The sequence below is a fragment of the Nymphaea colorata genome, chromosome 1, assembly GCF_008831285.2.
Source record: "Nymphaea colorata isolate Beijing-Zhang1983 chromosome 1, ASM883128v2, whole genome shotgun sequence".
Lineage (NCBI taxonomy): Eukaryota > Viridiplantae > Streptophyta > Magnoliopsida > Nymphaeales > Nymphaeaceae > Nymphaea > Nymphaea colorata.
Genome location: NC_045138.2, coordinates 5077422 through 5095678, shown reverse-complemented (window position 1 = coordinate 5095678; position 18257 = coordinate 5077422). Strand labels below are relative to the sequence as shown.

At 37.9% G+C, this 18257-nt stretch overlaps 1 protein-coding gene across 17 annotated transcripts; it reads left to right on the top strand.

Annotated features, from left to right (window-relative positions):
- The first annotated feature begins 6131 nt into the window (after positions 1–6131).
- Positions 6132–15121, top strand: LOC116260261 (uncharacterized). Of its 17 annotated transcripts, none has more exons than XR_007574286.1 (12): positions 6132–6427; positions 7597–7989; positions 8067–8225; positions 8314–8417; positions 8537–8758; positions 8862–9356; positions 9616–9974; positions 11216–11309; positions 11399–11557; positions 13466–13531; positions 14260–14381; positions 14645–15121. XR_007574286.1 is itself a non-coding variant. In XM_031638476.2 (10 exons), the coding sequence occupies exons 1-9, from the start codon at positions 6242–6244 to the stop codon at positions 11517–11519; spliced, it is 2133 nt and encodes a 710-aa protein (XP_031494336.1). In that variant the 5' UTR covers positions 6132–6241; the 3' UTR covers positions 11520–11557; positions 14645–15121. The 17 variants fall into 17 exon arrangements, 2 of the variants coding, with proteins under 2 accessions (XP_031494336.1, XP_031494311.1); XR_004174068.2 differs by lacking the exon at positions 13466–13531 and adding an exon at positions 11873–12057; XR_004174065.2 differs by lacking the exon at positions 13466–13531 and adding an exon at positions 11873–12115.
- The last annotated feature ends 3136 nt before the right edge of the window (positions 15122–18257 follow it).

Sequence of the window (18257 nt, the reverse complement as noted above, 5' to 3'; positions counted from 1 at the left end):
TCGGATAGGAAGGGGGAGTTAAGGCCCGGCTTCGGATTCTCGAGTGGGTGAAGGTCTACGAGGACAAAGTTAATACTCCGGCGCGGATGAGGAGGAGGGGGCTTAATGGTTGAGAGGGGATTACGAAGAAGAAGGGAGATGATAGCGAGGAGGATTAAAGACGTACCTTTAATGCTCGCTTGGGACTCGTAGGGCTTGGGCCCCACGATGATGACACGTGGTAAGATGGACGGTTGGGAAGGAGGACTTGATTGCGCCTAGGGAGCTTGAAGGGCGGGGGCCCTTGGTTGGTGACACGTGGCGTGATGAAGGGAGCAGAGTGATGGCTTGAGCAATGGATGCTTGGGAAAGTTGCACGGGGAGTTAATGCGCACGGAGACACGCGATTTGGCTTTAATGCCTTTTCTGAATGCCACTTCTGCCCTTCTCGAACTTATGTCTGATTTATTGTTTGATTCCTTACGATGGGCAATTCCAAGAATTTGGGCAGGGACTCGAGGGGTTGTCGGAATAATAGCAGCGGCGGGACTTCCGGCCGCCTGAATGGGTAATTCCGGTCGATCTCGTTCGACGGCCTCCGGTGATCGGATTTGACTGTGACCAAGCCCGTCAGATAACTTGCATCCGGGCGATGCTTGCTAGGCTCGTAGTGTTCACCCAGCACCTCTCTTCTTTGGCGCCACTCTCCGTTTAGTGGGAGAGCTCCCACAGCACCAGACTGCGCTCGGCTTGGTTTCACCGGCCGTTCGCCACAGTCACCACCAGCTGTCTTCCGGCAGGGACCACAACACCGTAGGGGTTCCTTCGCACAAGCACTGTTCTCGGCTTGTTCCGCCGAGAGTACTCTGCAGACACCACCAACCGTGAACTGGTAGAGACCATGTCAATCCCCCGGAGTCACGTTCGCACGGGAACCAACTAAGCCTTGTCTTAGCTTGGCTTTTCCGGCAATGGCCTCCCTGAATCCTACAGGGGGACGACCGCCTACTAGAGCCAAACCTTGAGGGCTAGCTAGCCCGACTCTGGCCTACCTTTCTGGCTATTCTCTTCCCGATGTGCTCGGGGAGATCACGGCCTACTAGGGCAAGCTTTTGCCTGGTCTTTCTTCGGCAAGAAGAAGGATGGGACCGAGAGAGAGGCGTCAGCACCAACCTGTCTTCTATCGCCGGATTGTCATCGTCTAGGTACTAGATGGGCATAACCATGGCCCAAGCTTCTCCAGACCTTCCCGAAACTCAACCGGTCTCTAACCAGCTTTGTGTTCAAGGGGCTGCACCTTGATGAGCTTGCTCACGTGTTGGGGAATGCTCGTAGGACGCCGTCTTCAATGGTGGCTTTCTGGCAACTACCACTTTCGTCGGCTTTCTCTTCTTCTTTTCAGTCAGAACCAAAGGCTGAGGGATTTGTACACGCCTATACGGCGGAGAATACATGCCTATATGGCGGTAATTTACACACCACGCAGGTGGGGAAAAGAGATAAACTCCAAATTCTTAATTCATTCAAACAACATAATCCTGCAAATAGGGTTTAGAAGAGTTTAAATAGAAGAGAAGCAAATCGGATCGACTAGTGAGCCGTGACCTGAACAGAAATAAGATCTGACTCCAAATAAAACCGGACCGACTCCTAAACTCTGACCCGACCTGAAATAGGATAGCTAACCTAGGCGGGTTAACTAAAAGACTAGGTGTTGACTCGACTTAAGGATAGACGACACTAACGCTAACTGATGGTGGATTGTGACCACCCTCCTTAGGAAGTTGCCTGCTTTTGTAGGGCTTCCTTCCTGCTTCCTGCCACAGCCTTCTCAGGTGGTGGACTGTGACCACCCTCCTTAGGAAGTTGCATACATGCTATGGTCCCTTGGTTGGTTGCGGCTTCCTTCGAACCTAGGTGAGGTAATGGTTATCATTTGAATGTTGGTTTTCCTAGTTTTGGTTATTTGTTTGTCAATGATAATTCTATAACATTTAACTCTGCTATGCACCAACTTATGCAACTACTCTTTGTAGTATGTATGTTAAGACATTGTATTTGTTTGGATTTACAAATGGCTTGCACATGTTGTGTATTGTTCTTTATTGATATGCTTAGTATTGTAGTCATTTTTTACAATTTTATTGTTATTTTTATAAATATAATATAATTCACAAAGTTGTTCGTGAAGCTTATGCTTCAATTAACATCACACCTCGCCTCGCCTTATCGCCTTTTACAACATTGTTTCATTGTTCATTTCCGAATATAGTGTTGTGCAAGTGGAGAATTTTGCTTATATGCAATGGAACCATGTTACAATGCAACATGAGATTTTCTGCTGTTAGAAGGTATTGTTAGGATAAGATAGAATACTGTTTGGAAGGTTTTACTAACACAATTTACTTGAGGATAACCAATCTTTATTTGACGTTTTCTGTATAATTTTGTGATTGTGGATATAACTTGCTTATCTTGCATTATGAATATAAAATCAAAATTTTGGTTTGCACATGTGAAACCAATGGGATGAGCGAAGCAAAGCGTTGAGCCTATGAAGCCAGGCAAAGGGACATGAAGCGCACGCTTCATGCACCCGATGCGATTTGCGTGAAGCGTGTGACATTATTCTTCTCATCCCAAGGAGAGTAACATATATTGCAATAAAAGTGCCTTAATCATAGCCTGCAACCGCTGTGTCTAGATAAAAGTGAGCAGCATTAGAAAAGCAAACAAATTGTAAAGTGAATAAAAACATTGATCAAAAAGGTTGTCAAATAAAATAAAGGAGGCATATTGAAAATTAATCCAAAGTTGAAGATCCACTCTTAAGAATACCATATATTTACACAATAATAATGGAAGAAATTACATTTCATCCATCAACATGAGAGGGGCTTCGCATCCGTTAAACCCTAACAAACAGTTACCCAACCAGGGTAAAATAGAAGTTTGCCCAAGTCATGTATAACTCAAAACAGAAGAAAAAAAAATATTCTCATCTAAACTGTATAATGCCCAAAAGAAGAACAGACAGCCGTAAGAAAATCTACAAATCCACCAACGAAAAAATGCCACAAGATCGACACTGCAATAAAAACATCTTACTTGAGATCCACAAGCTCTTCCTCATCAGACGAAAAAAAAAATGCTCCAAAAAACTCACAGAAGAAAAAGGCGTTATGCCACAAAGCAGCATAGAGAAAGAGGCGGATAGAGAAAAGACCTGTAAACCATGTGGAAGGGGAAAGGAGGAGGTAGCAAACAGTCCTGTCAAGAGCAGGGAATGCACGCGATGGATGCGTCTGAGGCAGCAGCGACGAGAGAAGGCAGCAGTAGTGATTTCTGGCGGGTTTCATTTGGGCAAATCATTCAGATCCGTTTTAACAACGCTACTTTTTTACTTGATTAAGACACATTCAGTTATCGAGCGAATATGAGACACCAGTTGGTCCATTATTTAATAGTATACTTCAAAAAACCGTTTCCTCTTCAATAACTTCATAAAAAATACTCGTTATCGAGTTTCCAAGTCTTTTATTTTCAATGGCTTAACCTCTTTCGATGTCGGTCATAACTATGAAAGAAGTTCGGATCATATATTTATGTTGTGACCAGCGCTAACAAAAAATACACAAAAAACGGTAGTCGAGGTTCGAGATAGAAAGCTTATACATTTTTTAGTAACACTATGGAATTTTCCGTGCGTTGGAAAAATACTTCATTTAAATTTTAATTGGTACATGACGTCCAGTTGCTAACGCATGTATTTATATTTGTATGATATGTGGTATACATTTGGTATATTAAGTGTATTATATATATATATATATATATATATATATATATATATATATATAACGGAGGTCAGTTTTTTGAAACACCCAGACCGGGGGCCCAAAAGCCCGATCGGCCCCGGCCTGATGTCCATCCTTAATTTGGATGGAATTATCATTTTATATGGAACTCATAACGTAAATAAACATTTATAGGAAAATTACGATTTGAAATTCTTAATATGTGGTCATAAACTAAATTTGAGGTCCGATGGAACCTAAGATTATACGCTTAAATGCACAAAATTTGAAATTCATACATCTAATATTAGGTGATATATTAGATTATACGTTTTTTTTTTATTAAACAGTAAAACGAAAAATTCAAGCATAAAGATCGAGTTTGACCAAAGAACCCTAGACCCTAGGGGGTATGTGTTAGCATAGCATCCCATATGGAGATGGAGATGGAAGACGTGAGATAGATAGGGAGACGGAAAAGGGGTTTCAACTAACGGTGGAGAAAAAAAATTATAGCTATGGGACATTAGTTGTAAAATTTTGAACTTTCGCAGGGCACCAAAATATAAATGAAGAAAATTTATCTTGCGTATCAAATATATCAAATATAGAAGTGGAATTTTTTGGGGGTCTTTGTGTGGCCCACTCGGCGCATCCGCCCATGGTTTCAACTATCACAAAAAATGCGTGTTAGCGCGTATAATATGCTAAAAAGCTATAAAACATGGAAAAGAAGTGTCTTTTTCAAAAAAATGCCAAAAAAAAAACGTGAAAAAATGCATATTACATGTGCTTTTTCGTATTTTTTTCTTATTTTTATGTTTTTTCCTTATTTTTATGATTTATTAAATGTTTAAATTTTTTCTAAAAATTTGCCAAAGATTTTCAAATATATTCCATACACGTTTTTTGTGACAATGGTTTCAACTGCCTATACACTTGATCTGTCAAACAAAAGAGAGAAAAAAAAAAACTTGAAAAGTCGGGGCTTTCAAGCAGTGGTTAACCACATTTGCCCCCTCTTAAAAGTTGTTTATTTTTAAATAAAAAAATTAAATATTTATTCTTATATATATACAAGTGCTCCACCAGATTTGAGTTTATTTAAACGAGTGCCCGAGTGTCCCTCCATCCAAATTTTCTGGCTCCACCACTACTTTCAAGAAAAATATAGAGTTTTGAAGCCTTCTCTTTTTTAACTGGACAACAAAGGACATCAAGACATCTTTTTAAAATTGAGGTTTCAAGTGTCATTATCTCCAACCAGCAATTTTGTTAAAGCCACCATGAATCATTGCTAAATACACATTGAACTGTTGCTACGCTATAGTTTGCTAATGTTCATGCAGCGATGTCACCCAACAAATGGCAACAAAGAACAATAATATATGCATACATGAAAAAATGAATGGTGACTAGTTTTTTAGAGTCACTCAACGTCTAATCAATACCTACCATTAGATCCTATATGAGGGATGATTTAAAAAAAACAAAAAAAAAAAGTGAAACATTTTCATCATCTATTGTTAGTTCATAACCTCTTATTCTTATTTCATTTATTTTAGATGGACAATGCGGCCTAGATGGTCGAGTGACCTGCACGACCCATCAATTTTTTTTTTTTCTCTCTCTCTCTATATATATATATAATAGAGTCACCTAATCATCTGATCCACCCGATTTGATCCAATATAATGGGTGGTTATGGGGAAAATAAAGAAAAAAAAATGATAGACAATTTTGTAATTTAATTTTAGATTGCACTTTGTTTTCCTTGTTTTGTTTCTCAATCATCTATATACTTTAAATAAACTGCTGTGGATGAGTGATTGGGTGACTTTAAATATATATATATATATATATATATATATATATATATATATATATATATATATATATATAGAGAGAGAGAGAGAGAGAGAGAGAGAGAGAGAGAGAGAGAGAGAGAGAGACTTCAAACCATAACTGACCTTAGAGATAAAACCGTAACTAAGCTGGTCCAGCCCTGGATCATCAAACCATGAATTTGACATCACCTCACATATGAGATTTTTTTTTTTTACATCAAAAAATTTAAAATGTAAAAATAGTCAAACATTTCCTTAAAGTTTGTCATACTAACTAATAGGTATTTTCACAACACTAGTTGGTACAATCATCAAGGACGCTAGAGTGGGGTTTAAGCGTGGCTTCTTAAAATGTTATATTTGTCTTTTGATTTCTCAAGTAATCGAACACATACAACACATTAAATATGTACAGTGAATGAAAGAAAGAATCTTAAAGTTTGTTTTGAAGCACAATAAAGAGGAAGACATTAGCCAAATCATAAAAATACATAGATTTTGTCGGGAACTATTGTGGGTGCAAATGAAGAACTGCCACACTGGCCGGCTACCTCTTGAAATGTGCATCGCAGGACCCGACAACAGAGTGAAAGAGAAAGAGGAGGGGAAGAGGGAGAGATGCAGACAAGGGGCGGACAGTGTCGGCTGTGGTGGCCCAGCTACCTCGCAGCTCGACCGCCTCCAGAGTCCGATTTCCTTCTCTTCGGCTGGTTCCTTCCTCCCTCTTCCGCCTCCAACGATCTCGTCGACGTGGTCGTAGCCACCACGGCATCTTTGCCCCAGCTTTCCCCATCCCAACTCGAGGTATGGTAACAGCTAATGCAGTTTCACATCTTCCCTAAACTTGTGAATCTGATTAAGCACCAAAGCTTAGTTGACCTTCTCATCGTGAGCTTAGTTTGCTAATACACCCAAATGGGTGCTTGTTATCATTTGAAAAGAAAACGTGGAAGTTCAGCTTGCTAGCGAGGATGGTTCTTAGTTGCCATATGCTTTAAGCTCCTAGCGTTTTCGTTCAGTTTGGTTGATTCAATTGGGTGCCTCGAAACATGGTTACTTTGGTTTTGTTTCAAAAGGAAATCGAAAGTCTTTTTTAGATTGGCTAGGTGCCAACTTCGTTGATTCGGCTTTTCGGGTCTTTGGTCGTCCCATTTTGACATTGTTCGGGTGTTTGCAGTTTGAATCTGTTGCGTTTTTGCTTCTTCTTATTTCATGGGCATTTCTTTCCTTTTTTGTATTTTCTCATTCGTAATTTTTGTCAATACTCCTTAATTAATTTTGCTTGTATTTCCTGAATTCGGAACCCTGGGATTTCATTTAGTGCCACCTTGATCCATGCTACATTGCAATTACGGCGTGTAAATTTTTAATGGGGCTGCCCTTTGCGTGTGTTGTCAAGAAAACGAGATGAAGGCGAATCCCTTTCTCAGAGAATAGATCTTAGACGTACTTTAATCTGAACTTTACATTTTGGTGAAAATTTCCATAAGATGCCTTAAAACATTCAAGCACTCTTGAGGGGATCGGACATTGATTACACATCTTATACAGCATGAACGAGACGCAGATAACTAAAGCTTGTTCGCAGGCACTTTGAATTAATATATTGCATAATAACGTGTTTGGATCACATAAATATGTCTAGTTTACATTATATTTGAATATAATATTGTTCTGATAGCTTCTTTTTTATTTGTTATTATTAAATCGCCTCTTGGACAAGCAAAAAAAATTCCGTTTTCTTTGACGAACAGTTACGCAGGTTAGAGGTTCTAGTCCTTCATTATTCATGTTTGGGAAACATATTCTCTACTAATGCCATTGTACAATTTTTTAGAGGAAAATGTTGATATTTTGACAGAAACTGATGTAAGTAAAAGGTTGAGCACTTAAGCGTTTCATGTTTGATGACCTAACAATGTGATTGTTTTCAGTTTGTGTGATTGAGCAACTACGTTTGCTTTGATGTTCAGGCAAATCTTGATAATGTAAATGGTGCAACGACTCCTTTACTGCAAGAGCACTCAAAGTTTTCGATATTGGGGCACTATCTTGCTGATTATAGTAACGTTGTGCAAAAAACTACTGCCAGTGCAAGTGCCAACGAACAAAATGTAACTGAGGAAGGAGCTTTTCTAGAAGCAACTCAAACACCATCAGGAAGTGTAACTTCTGGAAGTAGCTGCCCTTATTGTAATCACATAATGGAATCATGTTTAGACCACTGCTTGCAGCATTTTGTTGGACAAAGTTGTTGGATCCAGTTATGTAATGATAATCATAGGCTTTCCACTAAGAAGCTCAGCTGGGTCCCTCAGCTACATCATATGCATTGGAATGGGTTATTGCTTATTTGTAACTTTCATGTAAGTAATGCTGATTTATTTCCTTCAAAGTTTTGGCTATTTTGAACACTGCACTTTACAGTGCGAAACATTTACAGGTGATCATTTATGAGCAACCAGTTTATGGTGTCCATCATTATTCGTTGAACTCATGGTGTTTGTTAGAGCAAGCTAGGACTCAAGCAAGTGTTGCATCCAATATTAAGAAGCCTAAGTGGGTCCAAAAGCTTGAACAAAAGGGTCCATCTCGTACGTTGGTATATTGCACTTCCCATAGTGTTTCAAACAAAATATGCACTTCCAAAAAATTAAAAGTGTTATATCTAATTGCTTCTTAATCTGCAGGACATGGTCATGTTGGCGATCAATAATGCTTCAGCTGCAAAATCCATATTTTCAAGGTGTATGGCGCCTTGGAATACATCAAAGTATAATAACATTACTGACATGTAAGTTATACTTCACTTGCAACAAAGGCCATTTGCTATTTTTCTTTCTCAATGGGTGCACTGTTTGTTAGTTGATTAAGAGCTTGGAACTACTATATCCTTAAATGTTGACATCTTAGGTTGGCAGCTTCTCTCTGGCAAGTGGTCGCTATTTGTGCGGCTTCAACATCAGCATTTCTTTATGTTATTATACAGATCTGCCATAAGATCATGAAATATTGGCTGTTATCACCGTTATGCATGATATTAAGCAAACTGTTTAGGCATACATGGAAAAATGTCCACATCCGAAGTTGTCAACTTCTCTACTGGCCTATCTACCTCCGAGGTAGTGGTATCAGGTTATCTATCCAGCCCCCATAATATTTCATGTTTTGACATATTTTTTCCGTCAAACCTGTTTACCAAATGACACATGATTTATTGTTTTGGTTTGTTCTGCAGACACCAAGCATGTGTGGAATATGCACACAAGGATGCAGTACGTAAGCATTCTATGTGGTTGAGTATCATTCTTGATGTTATCCTGGGGAACATCTTTGGGCTTTCTCTGTTGTGCCACCTTGATGCAGTCTGCACATGGTACTCATTGTTGGTTCACAATGTCACCAATAATATATTACGTTCAGGTTGTGTTTGGCTGATGGGTGTCCCTGCTGGTTTCAAACTTAATACTGAGCTGGCTGAAATGCTTGGAGTGATATCACTGAATGTAATCCAAGTGTGGTCTACCTTCTGGTTTTTTATGAGGCCTTTCCTCAGATGTTTTGCTATAGGACTTTCAATTTCAGGCATCCTTTTTGGTATGACAGTAGCAGAAGCACTTTGCCTTGACATGATATTTCTTGTGACATCCCATTTATCCACACTAAATTGGTTAATATCACTTTTGTATACGCAACAGCTTCAAGCTTTGGCATCTTTATGGCGCATTTTCAGGTTGGTTCTCCTTGGATCTGGATTTTTAGTTGCTGATTTACTTCTTGACTTGACTAAATTAATGTCCTTAGAAGATCAATTTATCAATGTTTTCTATGGAAGTGAGTGTCTTTTGTTTCTTGAATTTGATCCATGTAAGTTCTGATTTCTCCATGTAGAAGTTTATGGGTTGTGAAGTTCTTTCTGTTTCTGAATGCTTGTAAGCAAGAGTACTTGTCAATGAGTATCATTCTTGATATAGATCTTGCTCATTTTGCAGGGGTCGAAAGTGGAATCCTCTTCGGCTAAGATTGGATAGCTATGATTATAGTGTGAAGGAGCATGTTGTTGGATCTCTTCTGTTTTCTCCGCTCCTGCTTCTGCTTCCAACAACTTCAGTTTTCTACATTTTTTTCACAATTATTAATTCAACCATCACATTTATTTGTATATTTATTGAAGTCTCAATCTCAATCCTGCATGCAATTCCATGTCCTGAAATTTTCTTTTGGATTATTCAACCAAGAAGATTTCCCTCTGGAATATGGTTTGAAATATTGCCAGGCTTCACAAATCAGCAGATGCAGGGAAGACCAGAGAGGATTGTTTCAGTTCTAAACGTCAGCTCTACTAGCTTAGGTGAGCCTTAGGCTGAAGCTGTAGACGTTCTTTGTCTGCCTTATTTAATAGGATTCCCATTTTCCCTGAAAATCTACCCTTTTAGTTATTATTTAAAAGCAATTTTGAAAATCTATCATCTCTCTTTCTGGCAGTTGAGACTTGAGAGTATCCGTCAGTATGGCTGCACATGGGCAAGGTTCGGATCATGTCTGGCATGTCCGAATCCAGCTCCATCTGAAATTTATGGGCCGTGGTCTGAGCCAGGCCATCGTACATGTGACTGCAGCAGCACCAAACAGCATTGTTAGGGCAACCCGACCCTGCCGCCTGGAGGAAAATCCCTAGAGTATGGACATATTCTTTGATATTTGTTGGTGTCCCACAAGTTTTTAAACCGGTGTGTTTGGAAGCTTGGCTCTACATTCAAACTGAGTATGATGGGGTCAGTTTTTCCATTGAGCAGGAAATGCATTTTAGTTCTTAGAGCGGGTCAGCTCTGATACTGAACTTGAGACCAAGTTTTGCACAGCCTTGTTGTCTGTAGATAACCATGTTCTGATATTTGAGTATGTTATTTGGTGATAAGGAACAACTTGGGAATTTGTTGAAAGCTTCTTTTGCACAAATCCACTTGTTCAGAAATTTAAACTTGTAATCAATTTTAAAATATGTTTGGTTCCGGAAAAATCCGTATATCTAGGACTGAGGAACTATGCGTGGACCCATAACTCCCTATGCCTTTGAAAATTGCCTAGCTGCCATGCCCAGCTGTGCTTTTGTGAAATCTAATCATTCAGAAATTTGGATTTTAGAATTTTTTTTTGGGTACAATATAGACCGTTGTGATTCTGAAGATTTTTCATAATATGTAATGTTCCTTGTTGCTAGGAAAACATGTTACATGAGAAAGTAGAGTTTTCTGGTTGAAATAGTTTTCGTTCGTATATCTTCTTGCAAACAAGGGCTCCACATGTCTGTCCATGGTTCAGCTTAAAACCTTGAACTAAAAGAATGTCAAGAGTTTGACACATAGGTTAAGTTTCTTGGCTTCCGTACAAAGGAAAGAACAAATTAGTCTCATGTTCCCTTAGAACTTTTTTGTCATTTTTTTTTCTGTTTCTTGTCCCCTTCTACTGCAAGTGTTCCTTTTTTGTGTTTGCTATGAAGAAGAGAATGAGAAAAACAAGTTTATAATCTATCCTATGTTTGGCATGGGTAGACTTTTAAGGACAGATTAAAATGGCTTTCTTATGCAACAGGTCAAATTATCCATCCACATTACAGACGGATTTTTTATGGAGCTTCTTTCCCTTTTGGTGTTTCATCAGTTTATGATCTTCTTAGTGGCACGAGGTAGTCTTTTGGCTTCTATAATTGAGCTGCATTCCTTCAGAGTTTCAACTGCTCCTGTAATCTTCTCTGAATAGCTTGTATGTTTACAGAATTCCATCTACTATAAATACTGCAATTCCTTCTACAATGCCGTGGATATCTATTGACGCTAAACAGATTTGGTTGGTTGCTCACTCATCAGTGCTTTCATTATGCGGAAATGAGGGCTAACTTCTCATCCTTTGTTTAAATAGTTTCTATTCCTGCAGGTTAGTGTGGTCTCTCATGTCCATCTAATATAGGTTGCTGATGGCTGCTATTTATTTTGCATTTTTTGTTCTGAATTCTGAAAAACATGCTTAGTTGGGTTCTTTATTTTGAAGGGAAATAAAAAGTAAAAACATATTATTGACAAACGATGGTGTGCTTTAATCATTCTAAATGTTTTGGAACTGAGTTATGCATACTGTCATGTATATGCATACCCTGCATAATAAGCTAGGGCAGTTCATTTTAGATAAGATGAGTGATCCTGAAAGAAGGAGGTTTTATTGGATTCTGTCTCTCTTTTTCTCTCCCTCCAGATCCATGCCTATCCTTTCCCCTCTGGAGTCGATGTATTGCTCTATCTCTCTGAAGCTGAACAATATTGCCTTGTTACCAGCATCAGTGACAAAGAAGATGACCAGCCATGGCACCCTTCTCACAGTTCTTCTCTCCCTCTTTCTATTCTTCACACATGGGCTGCTCACCCACCATGAGGAGAAAGGTGTGAAGATGAAGGGCAAGGCCTTCATTCACTTTTGATCAGGAAGGTTTTCTTTGGAGTAGGTGTTCAACTATTTTCTTCAACCATTTGGGTCAGTGGGTTGGCTTTTCATAAATTTATATACACCACAAAAGGTTTATTTTGGAGTTCAACTATTTTATTCAATCATCTGGGTTGGCTTCTCATCAATTTATATACACCACAGAGAAAATGAATTAATAGAAATAATCTGTTGCTGTAAACTATTGTTTCTTTGTGGTTGGTCTGATGGGGAGAGCAGTACAGAATCAATTATATAATCTGATCAATATGGGACATGGTAGGTCGTTTTGCTATAAATGACACAAAAAAAAATACATGCATGATAAGCAGATAATAACCTTTTTCTACTATGTCATGTGGTCATGCCTAAAAGGATGCTGAGCCTGTGTGATCACTTCATGAAGCAAGAGTGAACATGGGACATGGTCAAAGCAGTCTCAGGTCTAGTGAACACATCATTTTACCTTTTTGTCCAAGTATGGATTCAATCAACTTTGTCCAAGCCCAATATCATTTTTGTTTATTAAAGCTTTTATTTATTTTTTAATGTTTCTTTCTTTATTTGGTCAATGGGGTTATTCTTCATCTTATGAATTGTGAATGTTTTTCCGGTATGTTGTTCATCAATATATAAAGTATTTTGTTCACAATATGTTTCTTTTGTTATCTAATAGTCACACGCTCACCACCCATGTAACATAGCTTGCACAAAGTATTTCATAGTCAACCTTAGTTCAAATCGCAATGTGTTAAATGGTAAGATGTGCAGCACAGGTAGCATATTGTGCTCTGCTGAAATATCCAGTGAATTGTGTAATATGCAGGTGATGCTTTTATTGAGAAATTTTAAGAATATGTTTCAGAAATCTTGATTGTCATGTGTGGGAATTTTGGCGCTCTATTCCAATGTGTCATTGTCCTAAGCATAGGAATGTCCAGATTCCACAAGGGTAGGAATCACTTCTAGTCTTCTACTGAAGTATGTTGAGTAATGGATGCTTAGGAAGGATGGCTGATTTTTCTTTTTCTAATTTTTCAGTTAGATTTTTAGCCTTTTAAGTTCATCAATCAATTTACGCCAAATCGGCAATACAGAGAGGAATATTTCACTGATTGTTTTGGAAAGGCAGTAAGAGTATTGAAAAGGGCAAAATTCATATGGAGTTTTCTGAACCTGATTTCATGCTTACAGAGCCAGGCATGGACCATGCAGTCATCACCTATTTGACTTACAAAACTTAGACGGTTAGACCAGTTAATCTGATAAGGCTACTTGCATTGCATTCGCTTGGTATACGTCAAACATCAATATTTAGAGTCTGTAACAAAAATTTGAAAATCTCATTTGCTAAAAATTGAACTGCAGGGTACATGACTTTCAACCAAGGTTGCATTTTCTTCACTGTCGTCACAGCTGTTCACTATTGCACTTGTGAGTTGTGATTGTTGAACTCAGGGTTATGCTTGTGATTGACAGTAGCCTGTTAAGGGTCTTGGCTTTCAAAGAAGGTGCTTAAGAATCACAAATTGTACCTCATTATATTACCTCTGATTTTTTCTCTGCTTGGGATGGAGAATCATAGGTATCCACAACAGCTTAGCAAAACCAATATGCAATTTGTTATATGATATTTGGCCTTGTAATGTGCTTTCTTCAACCTGTAGGTCCTCATAAAGTTTTCAATAGGTTGTAAGTATTGTAAATGTGGCAGACATCACAAGATAATTGTACCCAAAATGCTTCATTGAATTGAAGTGTAGATGGACCTGAGGTCCTGAAATAATTTAGTTAGGAGGAATACATGTTACTCTTAGGGTACAGGAAGCACAACATGGAATTTTTGTAAACTAGTGACGACTTTCTGATAAGCCCAGTTCTGCATGAAAGGAAGTTTCCTCTTAATTATTGTCTTTGAAAGAATGCCAGAAAAGCTGACGTATCTGTAGGTACTTGAATGTAATTTGTTATTCCATCCTTTAATATAGTTTTTGCATTGAAGCTTCATTCTTATTGGATTCATATCCTTCAAGAGCATCTTGCTCCCAATATGAATGGATAAGCACAAAGCTTCTGTTTCAATAATTGTTTTTCTAGGAGTTTGGAAACATGGTTACCTTTGTCATGAAGAAGGGTCAATTGATTGCCTTATTTTTTATTAGGGGTAAATCTTCCTCTTTCAAGAGTGGTCAGCGTTGGTCTTCTGAATGTTAGATGACATTCCATGGCCCAATAGTCTGGAAAAGGCATATTATTGCAAACATGGAAGAACAGAGCTTGGCAGGTTCGTGCCTTTGCATTAGCTCTGGTCGCTATCACATTACAACTGAACGTCACATTTATAAGTGAAACTACACGTGTGTCATCATGAAAATTTTCTGCACCTATTTTTCTACTGAAATCAGAATATAAATTCTTCTGTGATAGTGACAAGAAGTTCATGAATGTATGTTGTGTCTGTGTGTGTATGTGAGAAAGAGAAAAGTATCACTGTTCACGGGCTTCCATACTAATTCTATGTAGTACTACTGTTTTAATCATGTGAAGGTGCAATTGGTACGATAACTGAAGGCATTCAACAGCTATGTGGTCCGATTGCTTTTAAAAATTAAAATACTGGATGGAGAAAATCTGGTTGTGACTTGTCCTCATCAGAACGCTGTTTGGTTCCTGCATTTGTAAAAAAGGTCACTAATCCATATGATGGACAGCTGAGATGTGGAAAGACTCAGGGGCTGAGATTATGAATCACTATTCTTTTTGGAATAGCAAACAGAAGGCCAAACTATTTGCAATTCAATGGGTTTGAGAAGATCAGCAGAGTTTCATTGATTTGGTAGCAGACAAATTCTTGTACCATTGTCAAATATATTTGCAATTTTGAATTGATTCATTTATAAAAGAACAAAGGCTACATTTTTCATGTAGTTGAATGCTTGTGCAGTGTCAATCTGCATGACTTGTCGTTGTGGCTGCTGATCAATATGCAGTTGCAAAGGTTTTGAAGAGTTATGATCTTGAATATGTTCTGCAGGTGTATGTCCCTTCATTAGTTTTGCTGATCAATATGCTGGCTGCAATATATGGACTGTAATTTCAACTGGGTTAACTTAGTTGGCCTGTGTCGTGTTGAAACATCTGCTCTCGAAACATAGCTTAGATACTGAGACCATCACAGATTTTTTTGGTACTGCCTTGAACAAAGTAAACCAACTCTAGATTGGCAATATATATAATGGTTATTCGCTTTTCTCTTGGCCATAAGCAACCGAGGCTTCTAACGGGAGGATTTTAAGCCTCCACTTTTCATTGCCCCTGCTATCTACCGGTATATCTTCTAGTCACAATCATCTTCCACTGCAAATCAGGAACTTCTGGCATTTCGTGCACGAGGCAGCGTGTAATGTGGTAGCATTAGTAACAGGCCAAGTGAGTGTGTGATGTCAAGTGCTAAAGAATCAGGTTCTTTCCATGTTCACCCACCAGATCATAGGAAAAAAAAAAGATATCAAAACCATTATATTTATCTTTGAATATTAATGTATTCAGTTCTCAAATAAAAAATATGTAAAAATGATAGAAAATTCAAAATAACTAAAATGGATATTGTATAACATGTATCCCACTTATATCGTCTTTGAACTGAATCAATTTGCCACCAGTTTGATTTGAACTGGACTATTCCAGTCGATTTTAAAACTTTAAAAAATAACCGAAGTTTGATTATTATGTTTCCATTGGTTGGTTTCAATGGGGATTTGACTGACTACCAACAAGGCATTCCTAGCTGCAGAAGAAACCTGTTTGGCTTTTCCTGAAATTGATGATCCGCAATGGTTAGAAGCTGGTAGAGGGACCCGTTGAAGGCTGTTTTTTAAACCTTGCAATTTCGATCATTGCCCGCAAAAATAGTTTTGATAATGTTTATCAAATATGTAGATGACGTCTTAGCAGAAGTATACTCTCTTCAATGTCCAAAGACAGGCTATCAAATGCAAAATCAACTTACGTTGAAAGGTGAGTCCAGTTGAACGTCATGAACTTGTTGTACATGGTCTCAGTCACTTGCCTGATGTATAAATCAATCAGTGTCACAAAGTTGCTGTTTTTCCCTTTTTAATCAAATCAGCTGCCCTAAGAGGTCGTTTGGCACATGTAACAAATTGTTATTGTAAGCTTGGGTAGATTCATAGAGCCCTGTAACATAGTGTTCCATGAATTCGCCATAAATTTTGAAGTAGATCCATTTGATAATAATAATTTGTTATTGGTGCCAAACAGCCCCAAAGAGATGTGTTGCAGCTGGTTGGAGCGCCTGGGCCATGGCCAGGATGAGCGCATGAAAAAAAAAATATACATATATTGAAAAAATCATTTTTTTTAGTTTGGTCTGACCCGTCGCTCCTCTTGGCCCGACCTGCGAATCGTTTGGCCTGCCCCTGAAAAAAATCCTGGCTCTGCCCTGATCATAGGTGCTCAGTGGTGGTGCAAAGCTTAGAGGCATGGACGCCCCCCAAACCCCCCCAATTGCTTGGGTTTTGGAAAAACACAATTTTACTGTTAATATTTTGAAAATTTTTGTTTTAGCCCTTGTGAAATTTTTGAAAAAATCATGGTAGGCCTATGTAGCAATTGATCTTTGGTTTATTTGGCCCCCTCCAAAAGACAAAGCTAATTGGCTCTGTCACAATTGAAAGGCAGTATAGACCAAGACTAAGGGAAGGGAAACTAGCGATGGGTAGGGATGTCAGCGGATCAGATTTGAGTCGGAGGTACCCTTAATCACATATGCTTTTTTGGATATTCACATATTTGAATTCGAATTCAGATTTGAATTGAACAAGAAAAAGTCCTATTTGAATATGAATCCAAATTTCGATTTCACAATATGAATCCAATCCAAATTTAATCTGATTCTTACATTCATATCCGAATCCGAATCCAAAATTTGAACATAATCTGCCCTATTTTGAAAATGTAAGAGCATTGGATGCGATAAATTTATTTAAAACTAAGCCCGTTTTGAATCCGATTATGTTTGGACATTTATGTGTATCCAAATCTGAATCCAATTGAATGTCATATGTTAAATCTGAATCCGGTCCGATTCCTTAATTGCATATTAATTTTTTTTCCCATATCCATTCGGTCAGATTTCCAATTCAAATCAGATGTAATGATATCTCTAGCCATGGGGGTTTTATGCTTGCAAAAAATGAAGTCTCTCAGCTTGGGATGGTTTCTTCTAAGTAAAAGATGGAAAAAATCTGGCTATTTTTTACCAGTTATACTTGAAATTTGACTTGATGTTGTAATATAAAAGCTCTGGCATAGAGCCCTACTATATTGAAAACATGATACTGAAAATATTGTCACGTGATTTGTAATTCTATTAGTTGGAATATAAAAATGTTCACGGTGTCCTGCCCTCGTTCATGTCATTTATAGCAAAGGAATGTTATCACGTGCATGTCGCCATGACATTTATATTTGTCCACCTTTTGCCTTTTCTTGCTTCGGTAACCCAAAATGTACACTGAGCTTTTTGACATGATAATTTACTTTTATCTTTATGAGGGAATTATGTTTATTTCTACATCTCATTTTGAGTTTCACACACACACCCGTGTGTCTATATATATATATATATATAAATATATAAATATATATATATATATATATATAAAAAGAGAGAAAGAAAATATGGTAGGTACAGACCTTGAGGTGCTAGATCCATAAAAAAAAATTTTAGTTATTGATCTTTCCAAGATGGATGGTTGAGATAAGAACAGGGAGAAAGAAGATATAGAATGCTTTTGTCATCTAGCATTAATTAACAACGTTTTTTTTCTTGTTTTCTCTCTCTCTCTCTCTCTCTCTATATATATATATATATATATATAAAAGAGAAAAACATAGAAAAAAAAGTTAGAATTAATGCTAGATTATTAATATTTCTCACATCCTTTTTCATTGTTTTTCTCTCAACTAGTACCGACTGATATTGTTTTTCATTCGAGCATATAAGTGTTTAGCACCTACCCATAATACCCCACACACAGTGATTAGTAGGTATAAGGGATAAAAATAAAACCTCTATAAAATAAATAAAGAGACAAAAATATCAGAACCTTAGGTGTTGAGAGAGAGAGAGGTGAAA